Raw genomic sequence first — 14,065 nt, 5'->3', positions numbered from 1 at the left:
CCGGGGTCGCGGATAGGGGTGGCCGGCGGCGAGAAATGCGAGTGGATATGGGTGAAATTCTATCACGAACAATGCGGCACATGGTTGGATATTGTTTTTTAACACAATACAGACGCAAGCGCTCATATACACGCGCTCGCGCATACACTCACCTCTATGAACGCACACATGCATACTCTATCCTTATGAGCACTTCCGAACGACTGAACCGGCATATCATCTTGAAATTGAACTTTAGTGGGCTGGGGACACCGCAGTCTCTCTAACCATCCAACCACAGGTTGGTTCGCGGTTGGATATTGTTCACGAAGCCTTTTTGCTACCACTTTGCCAACAATTTTGGTTTTATAGTAATCCAACCTATACAGGTGTGAAAACCTTTTGGCAGTAGGAAGAAAAGAGCACATATAATTAACAAAATGGTTCCGTAGTTGAGAGACTTGACTAATTCTCATGTGAGTAGCAAAAACGATGTATTAACAGCTTCCAATGCTACTTTTCGTTGAGTTTTGGTGTGGTGTGAAGTTTAAAAACCTCTTGCTTAGTTCAGTAACTCCTTACCAAACACATTGCATTTACTGAAACAAGTTAATTTTTCTATTCACTTGAGGTAAATAAATCAACCAATATACCAGCAATTCTTCTATGTATGTATGCTCCACCAAATTCAGAGGCCATAGAATGCCCCGAAACTGTACCAACCAAAAAAAAAAACGAATTGTCGGTGGCCCATGCAATTTTCTACTTCTGTCGAAGATGTTCGATGGCCAGAGCAAGCGTGGGCGCGAAGCGCTCCACGTCAACGCGCACGTCCTGCTTGCCGAGGTAGTACTCGGCGACCTTGTCCCACCCACTCCGGTGCACCGACTCGGGGTCCTTGATCACGGGGTGGTCCGGCCCCAGCATCTCCAGCAGCGTGCTCTCCTCCGCCGTGATGCTGTACTCGAGGTACCGGAGCCCCATGTCCGCCACGGGGTCGCCGAAGTCCACCTTCGCCATGTGCTCTAGGTTCCCGTACGGCACCACCTGGATCACCACCGCCCCCGTGGGCATGAACACGGCGTTGGTCAGCCCGGCGCCGTGCACGCCCAGCAGCACGTCGAACGAGTTCACCGACCGGGCCAGCTCCTCCACTCGCACGTCGAACCGCGGGTCGGCGATGGACACCTCGAACCCGGCCTTCTCCGCCGCCTTCACGATCTCAGGCACGTTCACGAACTTTCGGTAGTGGCCCCGGTGGAGCAGCATCAACCGCGGTTTTCTCTTTTCCTGGTCCTCCGGCGGGCTGATGCCCTTCATCAAACTGATGGGCGCGGCGCGGGGCAGGGTGTAGGTCTCGCGGAGGAAGGCGGTGAAGTCGACCATGGAGAGGGGGGCGCCGCCGGGGACCAACTCCGGCACGATGTCGAATTCCTTGTGCATGCGTAGCCCGACAGTGACGCTCGGAAAGCACCGGATCTGATCATCATGGTCGAGGTCCACGACGTCGTACTTGGACAGCCGTCTCACCACGGCCTCGTACTTGCCGAGCCACCATGGCTGGATGTTGCTGGCCAATAGCTGGACCTCGCCGCCATATCGCCGTGACGCCACGAATAGTGGCACCAGCGCATCGCTGAAGTCGTGGAAGTAGTTGCCTGTTAGCCCACCGAGCGCGAACACGATGGCCGGGACGCGGTGCGTCACCGTGCACGCCGGCGCCGGGGATGCCGCGGAGGTCGAGTCGAGCTGCGTCACTGTGACCTCCGAGATGCCAGACATGCCACGGCGGACGTAGGGCTGAATCTTCCACTCCCGGCTCTCCGTCTCGGTCGCTGGGACGAGGGTGACGGTGTGAGCTGTGCCGTTGGTCCGGACGTCACCGAAGACGTCGCACGTGTCGGAGAAGGGGCCCTCCGTGGTACACACCACCTTGCCGTTGTCTGTTCAGCACCACAAAAATGAGTAAAAGGTTCATAAATCATGAAGCATTTCCTTGTGAAAAAGATAATGAAAATACAGATCAGGAAAAGGAGTGATTAATCAACCGTTTTGTTGAACATGTACTGAGAAATAAGAATAGGGTCTGGCACATCTGGATGGTTCATAGTTATTGCACACATGGATCTTTGCGTAATCAGTGACATAAAACTTATATGTGCAATAGTTAGATGTGTTTCTCATGGAACTAAATCATGAAAGATGTGTTCCAATTAATTTGATGTGTTCGGTGTCGGCGACAAGACTCCACATGAATCTTCGCACAATCAATGACACAGGACTTAGATGTGCAATACTTAGATGTGTTTCACATGGAACTAAATCAGATGAGTTCCAATTTATTTGATGTGTTTCACGTCAATGACAAAACTGAAACTGCATTTCTCTTGCTGCAACCAGAGTCCAGACCACACAACATTGATGTTAACGAAGGTTGTTAAATACTTCCTCCGTCCCAAAATAAGTGTCTTGAGCTTAATACAAATTTATACTAGAGCTAGTACAAAGTTGAGACACTTATTTTGGGATGGATGGAGTAGAAGAATAGCAAACATATTTATGCACAAACTCATATCTTTTCATAATACAAATATTCATATGTTTGGCCCCTCAGACTATTGCTAAAGTCTGTGTTCGTTGCCTACCAGAAAATTTTGGTCCTTTTGAGTGGCAAAACAGTCAGCGGTTTCTGAAGTCCCTTGAGTGGCAAAATTTCTTTATCCTAGACTTTTCTCATACATATACATGGTTTGGTATTGTTAGGTCTGATGCTAGAACATTTCAACACAAAAGTCCCTAAATTCCCCAAAGTGGTCAACACTTGGTGAGATGTCCTGTTGAAAATTATTCGGGAAAAGCATACTTTTTTAAAAAACTCAATTCAACTGAATAAAATAGAGGGAAAATATTTTTTTAAATAGGACATAAATATGTAAATGTTATTTGTTTGGAGACTACAAGTTTTAAATGAAAATTTAGTAGGAATAAATGAAGATTTAATAGAAAACAGGGTGGAAACGTAAAGTTGGAAAAGTGAAGTATGTAACCACAATTTTAGAAAAGAATGACATAATAATAAACAAAAGTTATAGAAAAAATATGAATATTTTGGAAATGAAACAGAGTGAGAAAGCAAACCTAGTGTATCGAGAATCCCAGGAATTTCATATATAGCTTCCCAAAGTATGCTCTTTGCTCTTTTTCTTTTATAAATATAAATTCATCATGCATATTTTCAGTAATTCAATTACTAGAATATTTACATCGACTCTTCCCCTTTTTGTAAGGAAAATAGCTTGCTGGGAGTGGGCTGCCATGCATCATGCATGCATGTGTGCGAAGCTGGTGCCACGTCATTATCAAAACAGGTCCGAGTGGAACAAGGGACAAAATGCAGATGGTTTTCACAGTTGAGGGGCCCAGCTTAAAATATGGCAATTGCCTAGTTTGATAAAAGATCATGAAAAACAAACATGAATGATGGTCCAAACATACTACTCCCTCCGTAAACTAATATAAGAGTGTTTAGATCACTATTTTAGTGATATAAACGCTCTTATATTAATTTACAGAGGGAGTACATACTAGTAGCCAGGCACGTACGTATACATACGTCCGAAAGCTAATCGAATCAAGACATTTATATATTTCCTAGTAGGAACGAATGCGTCATCACATCACAGCACATTAATTCTGCTTGTTTAATTAGGGTAACGAATATTGGACTTACCGAGCGGTTCGGCAGCGGTGTCGTCTCTTTTGGGGGGCTCTTCCTCCGTCGCCACCGTGTCTTCCGGCTTCTTCCATTCCGGCTCCGCATCTGGCAAAACAACGGCTCGCTTTCGTTCATTGTTCCATCCATCAATTCATTCGAAAGTGCAGGTAGAGATCAACCGTTCTACTAGAAAGAAGAAGGCACGAGTATACTACTCCTATATGCCACTGCTGAAGTCTGAAGCAGTTTGTAACCGGAGTACATGTATGTATTTACCATGTTGTTGTTGCTGCTCCTCCTTAGGAGTTTCATCCCCGGAAGAAGCATCGACAGGTTTCGTCTCAGCCTTCTCCTCAACTCGACCCTCCGGCGTCCCTGGATTATATTACCATGGCGCCATCAGATCAATAAAAAAGCGGGGGCGGAGACACCGGAGACACCTACGTGCGGGTTGATCCATGTTCCCGACATGTTGACTTTCTTAATAACAGATAGTATAACAGGTAGTACATGGATCGAATTCCTCACCTGTTACGCCGGCGCCGGGGGCGCTGATCGCCTGCTTCCGGTGCGGCGTCATCGTGGGGACAGCTGCAGATGTACATATAGGGAATTAACCAATGGAACAGTTGAGCGACGTGCTAGACCAGAGAGAATAGAGTTTGGCCGTTGATCGTCTAACGTACCGTCGGGGGAGGTGATGGCGAACTGCTGGGTGACGACGATGTAGGTGAGGAGCACGAGCAGGAAGCCGGCGACGAAGCCGAGGTTGAGGTACCTCTGCGCCCAGCTCCTCACAAGCCCCTTCCCCTGCTTCCCCTCGCCGGCGCCCATCTCCTCCTCCTCTGTCCCTCCGGCACCTCGACGCGTACACAACAGGCAATCCTCTCGTGCGACGCCGACGACAACCTGTTCCGGCACCGCGCACGAGCCCGGCGACACGGTCGAGCTTTCTTTGTTTCTTCCTCCGCCTCCTGTTTCTTCGTCGACGTCTCAACTTTACATGGAGATAGAAGAGAGACGGGGACAGAAAGCAGGCGAGGAGGTGTGGCGGTGTAGGACTTGGCTTCAGGCTGCTGCTCGCTTTTGTACCCATCTGACCAGGTGGCACCTTTTGCAGTTGCGCCCCTCGGAGAGCCACGAATTTGCACCGGCGGTTGACCGGCGGCGAGGCTGGTTGGTTAGTTGCTCGTGACTGGTGATGTCGGCCTATCATTGGGCGGTTGGCCGGGCCCGTGATCTGCCTGTACTTAGGCACGTCGCTGGTTTATTTTATTTTGGCATAAGTATATTTTTCGTCCCTCAACTATATCCAAAGTATAGAAATGGTCCCTTAACTTCAAAACCAATAAAACGTAGTCCCTCAACTTCTTAAACCGGATAATTTTAGTCCCTGATACCGCTTTAGATGGTTTTACTGATGAGATGCATGGTTTTGACTGTTTCGGATAGTTTCGTCAATACCGCGCAGTCCACCGGTTGCTGCAGCATGCACATGGCCGCGTGATAGGCCGGCGACGTGCTTCTCCTGCTGCGCCACCAAGGTGACTTGGCGTTGCTCGGCTCCCTGCTGCCTTCGACGCCGACGAAGGTGCCATCCGTATGGGCTGCCACCCTTGAGCCCTTACCACGTCCATGGCGAAAATGCCAGCACCATGCATGTACTCTACCTGCAAACAACATGTCGTGGTGCGTCACCTGCGTCCCGGCCATGAGAGTCGTGGTCTCCTAGCCTAGCTACCGCCCTATGTGCGTGCATTTCGTCAAATAACTCACATGATCTACAATCTACATGTTGTGTCCAATGAGCACGGGCGGCTGGTAGCCATGCCAAGGTGATTGTATTGTTGTAGACGACGGGCGAGCATGCTGGGGCGGATGACCGGAAGCCGACATGGGCGCAGCTGCATGTGCATGACGCCAGCTCGCTCGCCTTCTTGTCAAAGTCTTCGGCACCCCGGCACGGATGGAGAGCATCGGCATCATGGACCACCACCGCACCTCGACTTCCACATATACGACGGGCTGGCCTTGGGCGACGGCGCAGGCGGCGTGTTGCTGACGCTGGGGCTGCAGCAGCAGTACAACAGGCATGACGGCGATGGCGGTGACTAAGTGAATATCGCGTTCGATGGTTGTCCGAGCAGCACGACGCGAGCTCGGTAGATGCGGCAACCAGGCAGAGTGCAGCTCCAGCAAACACGAACGCAGGTACACTTGGGGTGGTAATGGTGGTGCGACCGCTACAGCCAGCTGGGCATGGCAGCTCGATGTAGTCAAAGGGAGCTTGGCCGGAGTAGTAGCAGACCGAAGCTGGCGTACATGGTTTCCAGCGTTCTGTGACCGGCAGCCTCCACTTCGTCGACGAACACGAAACCATCCTAATCAGTCAAACCATGCCACGTCAACCGTAAAACCACCCAAAGCAGTATCAGGGACTAAAGTTATCCGGTTTAAGAAGTTGAGGGGCTAAGCTTTGCTGGTTTTGAAGTTGAGGGACGATTTTTATACTTTCGATATAGTTGAGGGACGAAAAATATACTTATCCCTTTTATTTTTAACAAACACGGATGACACGGAAAGAAGGAACGGAAACAACAACAGTGGCACCACGGGCTTTATAACCGGACGATCGCCTGACTTTTGGTCTAACATGGTGCACTCGTCGTCGTTGTTACTTGTTAGGTCGGCGCGACAGGGACTAAACCCATGATTAAAGCGCTCTCGGCTCGGGTAAGTAAGTACAGTGTTTTGGGTCGATGGTCCTGCCTAACTACACGGAGGAGTTTGATCTTTGATGCGCAGAGTCTCTTTCCATGACAGGAATGTGTATCTTCTTTCTAGACTCTGGGTCGACATGGTCGATGTATGTGCGTTGCTTTGCACGCAGGGACGTACGGTCTTCATACACCGCCTAACTTCATGTGGAAATTAACTAGTCTACTACTATATTTTTGGTTTTTGCGGCGTTTCATCAATTGTTAGCAGTAGTAGGTTAGTAACCTGTCCAGTTTAGAAATGGTCTCCGCGCGCGGGAACGAAGTAACACACCACCATAGAGCAGGTCAAAGACTATGCACTGCGATAAACACGGCCAAAATGCAATCAAGATCTACTAGTCTTTAATTGACGATGTACTTAACCCAGTCGACTTGGTGTCAGGCTGTCCTAACCAAACCGCAAACACGTGGAACAACCTACTTTGTGCGTCCCGAGTGGTCGAGGCTCCGACAGATCATGGTCTGCTCTTCCTATCCTAAGTTAGAAGCTGGAACAGATCACCCAACTCAACGGTTTGATTAAGTTGTACTAATTCCAGACGTGAGCACCTCTCGCTGGGCAGTTGCCACGCATGTTCGTCCCATGTCCAATCATTAACTTCGTCCGCGACAACATGGCCTCAACCATCCCGACCGCGACTGCACTAATGAGCAAGTACCACTAGTAAAAAAAGACCTAATATGAGACACATTAGTGCCGGTTTGATTTTGAGCCGGCACCAATGTGTCCATTAGTGCCGGTTCCAACGGCTAGCCGGCCGTTCTCATTAGTACCGGTTCGTGGCGAACCTTTAGTATCGGTTCGTGCCACGAACCGGTACTACAGAGGGTGGTGGCAGGGTGTTGTCAGTCTGGGGCCCGTCCAGCATCTTTAGTACCGGTTCGTGACACGAACCGGTACTAAAGGTCGACGTACATAAACCCTTCGTCCACCCAAGCCACTCCGTTCTTCCCTTTTTTTCCTCTCCTCTCTCTGTTCTTCCCCTCTTCCTCTCGAGCTCCTCATAAATTTTGCCCAAAATTTGTCAAGATTTGAAGGCTCCCATCCATTCAAATGATCACAAAGGTTAGTAACTTTGTCCTTTCAACTCTCATTGCTAGATTAGCTCTTGCAATGCTTTGTATAGTGATTAATTTGGGAGAAACTATATGTGCTAGTATTTGATTTATATGCAATTTAAGGTCAAAAATAACACTTAGTTTGCATATGTAGGTGTGGTTTACTTAGTGCCTTCTAAATCTCCGTCGTAACCACCGTCGATCGCCCGCACCGTCCCGTCGCCGGCACCACCTTGTGGTGAGGCTCTTGTTCATAAATGTTTTACATTACCAAATTGATGTTTGTGTGATTTGGATATATAGTTAACTGAAAAACTATTTTCCTGCCGACTGGCAGTTAAGAATAGGCACGTACGATCCCGTTCCCCCCTCGCGATCCTTTTTTCCGTTTGCAGATCCCTTCCGTTCCCCAGCGCGATCATGTTTTTTTTTCTGTTCGCAGTTCCTTTTTTTTTCTGCGCGATTCAGTGTTGTGTGGAAGAAAAAAATTGCTGGAGCAAGGATTTGAACTCTGGTCGTCTACTCCTACCTGAAAGAGGTTAACCAACTGGGCTAACACTACGTGTTGTGAAGTTGAACCCAACTGAATATTTTTATCCTTCTTTATTACGCATTGGGAAAAAGCATTATATCTTCTGATTTTTTATTTTTCACTAGTGCATCATGTACTGACTATAGTGGGAGAGGCATACATGTTTACATCAATTTTAAATACATTAAAAAGTATTTCACAAGGGGAATAAACTGATGATTTAAGCACTGCCTAAATTACGTATAAACACTGTGGTAGTTTTGATTGGGGAAAAAGTTGTTGACAACACACCCTGGATTTTTTTTAAATAACATGATAATTTATAAAAGGTGGACCAGATAACTTACGTACCCAGGGCCTGGTAACTTTTGATCGAGGAATTCTTTTTGTCGAAACATACCCCGTTAACTTCTATGTAAATAGCATGGTAATTGACACACCACTGACTTGGTAACTTGCATAAAAACACCGTGATAGCTTCCATCCGAAAAAATAATAAACATATTCCTAGTGAATTTTTGTGTAAATACCATAGCATGCCAGCCGGCCCGCAAGCCTTGAAACAATTAAATACCAAACATTATGTTTTCCAACAGTCCCTATCGACTCGACATCTGTCGGGTAAGATGCTCGCGGTTGTGATGGAGCTCCTAACTGCCCGTCCCCCCGGGAAACCTGCTATTCAACTATGCATGCATCACCATTACCGCTCGCGCACCCCGACAACTTTTGTGATAAGTAGTACGATAACAGACACTTTGCAGATTCGATAACTTAGGTATAAACACCATGTAATTTTAACCAAAGAAAAATGTTGTTATAACCAAAGTAACTTTAACCCACGGGGGGTTAAAAAGTTCCCCGAGTAACTTTATATGTAAATAGCATGATAATTTACAGACCGTAAACATGATAACTAACATACAAATATCGTGATAACTTTGACGCCAAGAAAACACCCCCCCTTTTAAATTTTTGTGTTAGTTGCATGATATTTAGTCACCGCAGTTCCAGTAACTTGCGTTCAAACACAATGATAACTTTGATCCGAAAAAGAAGTATTGAAAAGATACCCCGTAATTTTTGTGATACTTATATATCAAATATACGCACCGCAGACATGATAACTCAAGTATAAATATCACGTTTACTTAGACCGGGTACGCACCACAAACTTGATAATTTAGCTACAAACACCGCGGTAACTTTGACCAAGAAAAAAAAGTTGTTGACTACACTTCCCTTACAACTTCTGTATGGTAGCATGATAATATAACACCGCATACATGGTATCTTAGGTACAAACACCGCGATAACTTAGACACCAAAGGGAAATTTTGTTGAAAAATATAACCTCAATAACTTTTGCGTAAATATCTTGATAATATAAGCTCCGCATACCTGATAACTTAGGTGCAAACACTGCGGTAAGCTTTACCTGAAAAAGTATTGTTCAATGCACCCTGGTCCTGGTACTTTTCGCGAGGGAGGGGTGATGAAATACACCCCCGGTGACTTCTATGTGAATAGCACGATAACTCACACATCATAGACCTGATAACTAATGTACCCCGGTCTTGGTAAATTTGGTAACCGGGTGAGGGGAGGGTGGTTGGTGAAATATACCCTTTGTAACTTTTTGTGTGAATAAAATGATAACTCACACATCGCATACATGATAACTTATGTGCGCCAGTCCTGGTAACTTTTTACAACGGCGGAGAAGGGTGGGGGAGGGTTGTTGATGAAATATACCTTCGGTAACTTTTTTTATCAATAGCATGATAACTAACACATCATAGACCTGATAACTTAGGTATAAACAACGCGGTAACTTTAGACCCGAATAAAAATTTAATGAAACATACCCCGATTACTTCTGTGCAAATAGCACGGTAATGTATGCATCAGGAGCTGATAACTTAGGTATAAATACCACGGTAAATTTGACCCAGGGGAAAGAAGCAAAAACACATCTCCGGTCAATAACATGTTAATATACATATAACATAACTGATAAATTTAGGGAAAATTTTGACCAAAAAAGTGATCAAAACATGTCAACATGAGATCTAATTTCGAAGTACTCATCGTGATGGATTTTTTTATGTGAGAACGATTTTTCAATCAAAAACGATAGTTTGAGCTATAAAATATTTTACATTTTCGAAATAGGGAGAATTTCCAATGAGATCAGGTTTCCTGTGCTCTACTGCATTTGCATATGGAGGTAATGTTGGAGGAGCCATTTTTATGCACCGGTAATTTCCATGTAAACAGGATGGTAACTGGGTACCACATAGGTGATAATTTATTTAGCCTAGGTCTGATAACTTTTGACACGAAAAAAAAGTCATTGAAATATATCAACATGGGATCTAGTTTTGAAGGTCTCGTCGTGATGAATCTTTTATGTGAAAACAGTTTTTTAATCAGACCAACGGTTTGAGCTATAAAATATTTTAAATTTTTGCATTGGGAAGAATCTTTGATGACATCATCAATTTCGTTTTTTTCTGCATGTATATGATTAATAGCCGTGGATTAACTGCTAATGGATAGTGGACACATAAGGAAAAAAAGAAAGAAAATAAGATGAAGTTAATGCATGCATGCAAGCTAGGGAGGAATCGTGCGGATCTATTGCTTAACTTCAGTACGTATGGAAGTTAGCACTGTCCTATAGTTAATCGTATAATTATCTTACCCGTACGTTGTTTGTTATACATAGTGCCATGGTTTTGATATCCGTCCCCGTCGGCCCTCGTCCTTGTTATGATTTGGATGTGGTATATTCTCTTTTAAAACTAGTTGTTGCATTTCGTATTTATGACAAATTATGCCCATCAAGTTGACATAGATATTTTTATCTAGGAGGTATGTGAACCGGAAATTCCAACCGACCCTATTGTCGAGAGGTTAAATTTAGTTGAAAGAGAAAACAAGTATTTGAGAGAAAAATTGAAAAGAATTAAGGGGGAGAAGATGGAATTGGAGTTGCATGTTGCCGATGTCGTCGATGATCACAGGATCAAGATGGAGAAAATGAGGTTGAAGATTAAAAAGATTAGAAAATATAACATTGATAGTGTGGCTTGGTATCATTATGCTGTTGGATCAATTGTTACCTTAGTTGCGATCTTCATCGCATTTGTTGTTGCATTTAAATTCTTTAGCTAGAGAGTTATTTGTATGTTGCATTTAATTAAGTGATGTATATGAACTTTATGTATAAAATTTATGTATGAACTTGTATTAATTTGGTCTATTCGGTGTTGTGTAATGAAGATGAGCCGACAATGGATGTATGATGACCAATGCTCTCCCGAGTTCATTAATGGCATGCATACTTTTCTGCGGGCCGCTGAGGCAAACAAGCGGGCGGATGGTTTTATGCCTTGTCCATGTGCTGGCTGTAAGAATGGTCACAGTTACTCTATGTCAAAAATCATTCACGTCCACCTATTTAAGTCCGGTTTCATGCCCCACTATAATGTTTGGACCAAGCACGGAGAAATAGGGGTTATGATGGAAGACAATGAAGAAGAAGAGGACGACGGCGGCTATCCTGGCCATGGGTTCCTGAATACGATGATACAACAATGGGGGAAGAAGCTGAGCCGGCAATGCGGGAAGAAGCTGAAGAAGAGGCATCAGATGAGCCCGCTGATGATCTAGGTCGGGCCATTGCCGATGCAAAGAGAAACTGCGCAAGTGATCTGGAGAGGACGAAGTTGCAGCGCATGTTAGAGGATCACAAGAAATTGTTGTACCCGAATTGCGAAGCTGACAAAAAAAAGTTGGGCACCACACTTGAATTGCTGCAATGGAAGGCAGAGAATGGTGTATCTGACAAGGGATTTGGAAAGTTGCTGATAATGATAAAGAATATGCTTCCAAAGGATAACGAATTGCCCGAGAGTACGTATGAAGCAAAGAAGGCTGTCTGCCCTCTAGGGTTAGAGGTGCAAAAGATACATGCATGCCCTAATGACTGCATCCTCTACCGCGATGAGTACGAGGATTTGAACGCTTGCCCGGTATGCGGTGCATTGCATTATAAGATTAGTCGCGATGACCCTGGTGATGTCGAGGGCGAGCGCCCCAGGAAGAAGATTCCTGCCAAGGTGATGTGGTATGCTCCTATAATACCACGGTTGAAACGTTTGTTCCAAAACAAAGAGCATGCGAATGCGATGCGGTGGCACGCAGAAGACCGTAAGAAAGACGAAAAGTTGAGAGTACCCGCTGACGGTTCGCAGTGGAGAAAAATCGAGAGAAAGTACTGGGAGGAGTTTGCAGGTGACCCAAGGGGAACGTATGGTTTGGTCTAAGCGCAGATGGCATTAATCCTTTTGGGGAGCAGAGCAGCAACCATAGCACGTGGCCTGTGACTCTATGTTTGTATAACCTTCCTCCTTGGTTGTGGATGAAGCGGAAGTTCATTATGATGCCAGTGCTCATCCAAGGCCCTAAGCAACCCGGCAACGATATTGATGTGTACCTAAGGTCATTATTGAAGAACTATTACAGCTGTGGAATGGAACAGGTGTACGTGCGTGGGATGAGCACGGACAGGAAGAATTTGACCTAGGCGTTGCTGTTCGTGACCATCAATGATTGACCTGCTCTCAGTAACCTTTCAGGACAGACAAACAAGGGATACCGCGGATGCATGCACTGTTTGGATGATACCGACACTATATATTTGGATAGTTATAGGAAGAATGTGTACCTAGGACATCATCGGTTTCTTCCGACAAGGCATCCCGTAAGAAAGAAAGGCAAGCATTTCAAAGGTGAGGCGGATCACCGGACGAAGCCTCGCCACCGTACTGGTGCTGATGTACATGATATGGTCAAGGATTTGGAGGTAATCTTTGGAAAGGGTCCTGGCAGAAAACCTGTTCCGAAGGACGCTGACGGACGTGCACCCTGTCATATTGGAAAGACCTAGAGGTCCGCTCCGTAATCGACGTGATGCACGTGACGAAGAATCTTTGCTGACCCTGCTTGGCTTTTTGGGCGTGTATGGGAAGACAAAAGATACACCAGAGGCACGGGAGGACCAGCAACGTATGCACGGAAAAGACGGCATACATCAGGGTCAGGCCCGCTACGCTCTTACCAAAGAAGAGAAGGAAATCTTCTTCGAATGCCTGCTCAGCTTGAAGGTACCGTCTGGCTTCTCGTCGAATATAAAGGGAATAATAAATATGGCAGAGAAAAAGTTTCAGAACCTAAAGTCTCATAACTGCCATGTGATTATGACGCAACTCCTTCCGGTTGCATTGAGGGGGCTTCTATCAGAAAACGTTCGATTAGCCATTGTGAAGTTATGTGCATTCCTCAATGCAATTTCTCATAAGGTAATCGATCCAGAAATCGTACCAAGGTTACAGAATGATTTGGTGCAATGTCTTGTCAGTTTCGAGTTGGTGTTCCCACCATCCTTATTCAACATCATGACGCACGTCCTAGTTCACCTTTGCGAAGAGATTAACGTTTTGGGTCCTGTATTTCTACACAATATGTTCCCCTTTGAAAGATTCATGGGAGTCTTGAAGAAATATGTTCATAATCATGCTAGGCCAGAAGGAAGCATCTCGAAGGGCCATGAAAATGAGGAGGTCATTGAGTTTTGTATTGACTTCATTCCTGACCTTAAGCCAATTGGTGTTCCTGAATCGCAGCATAAGGCAGACTGGAAGGAAAAGACACGCTAGGAGGGCATCAAATAATATGTATGGACGGACACTCTCTCACTGAAGCACACTACATAGTTCTATAGAATTCCGCCTTGGTGGCTCCGTATATGGAGGAACACAAGAATTTCTACAGTCCAAACACCTGGAGAAGACGACTGGATTACATGCGAACAAACGAGGACTTTCGCCGGTTGGTTGCAGAAATGTGCCCTTAATGATGGCGATATTCAAAATGACCTGTACTCGCTGTCCCAGTTACCATCTTCGAATATAATGACTTTCAAAGGGTACC

The 14,065-nt window shown here is 45.5% G+C and overlaps 1 protein-coding gene across 1 annotated transcript; it reads right to left on the bottom strand.

Annotated features, from left to right (window-relative positions):
• Positions 1-605: 605 nt before the first annotated feature.
• On the bottom strand, positions 606-4,742 carry LOC119274394 (beta-1,2-xylosyltransferase XYXT1-like). The gene is made up of 5 exons (XM_037555089.1): positions 4,381-4,742; positions 4,223-4,285; positions 3,971-4,069; positions 3,710-3,799; positions 606-1,922 (listed from the first exon to the last, which is right to left on the bottom strand). Exons 1-5 carry the CDS (start codon positions 4,526-4,528, stop codon positions 742-744), a joined length of 1,581 nt encoding a protein of 526 aa, XP_037410986.1. The 5' UTR covers positions 4,529-4,742; the 3' UTR covers positions 606-741.
• Between the last annotated feature and the right edge of the window lie 9,323 nt (positions 4,743-14,065).

This window comes from Triticum dicoccoides, chromosome 3B, assembly GCF_002162155.2.
Source record: "Triticum dicoccoides isolate Atlit2015 ecotype Zavitan chromosome 3B, WEW_v2.0, whole genome shotgun sequence".
NCBI classification, from domain to species: Eukaryota; Viridiplantae; Streptophyta; class Magnoliopsida; order Poales; family Poaceae; genus Triticum; species Triticum dicoccoides.
The sequence above is the reverse complement of the archived record's forward strand: the minus strand, read 5'-3'. Positions and strand labels throughout refer to the sequence as shown.

Coding starts and splice junctions, on each gene's coding strand:
- LOC119274394 (XM_037555089.1), bottom strand. CDS start 4,528: ATGGGCGCCGGCGAGGGGAAGCAGGGGAAGGGGCTTGTGAGGAGCTGG. Junction 4,286..4,380: donor CGCCATCACCTCCCCCGACG/GTACGTTAGACG, acceptor GTACATCTGCAG/CTGTCCCCACGATGACGCCG. Junction 3,800..3,970: donor GGAGCAGCAACAACAACATG/GTAAATACATAC, acceptor TTGTTTTGCCAG/ATGCGGAGCCGGAATGGAAG.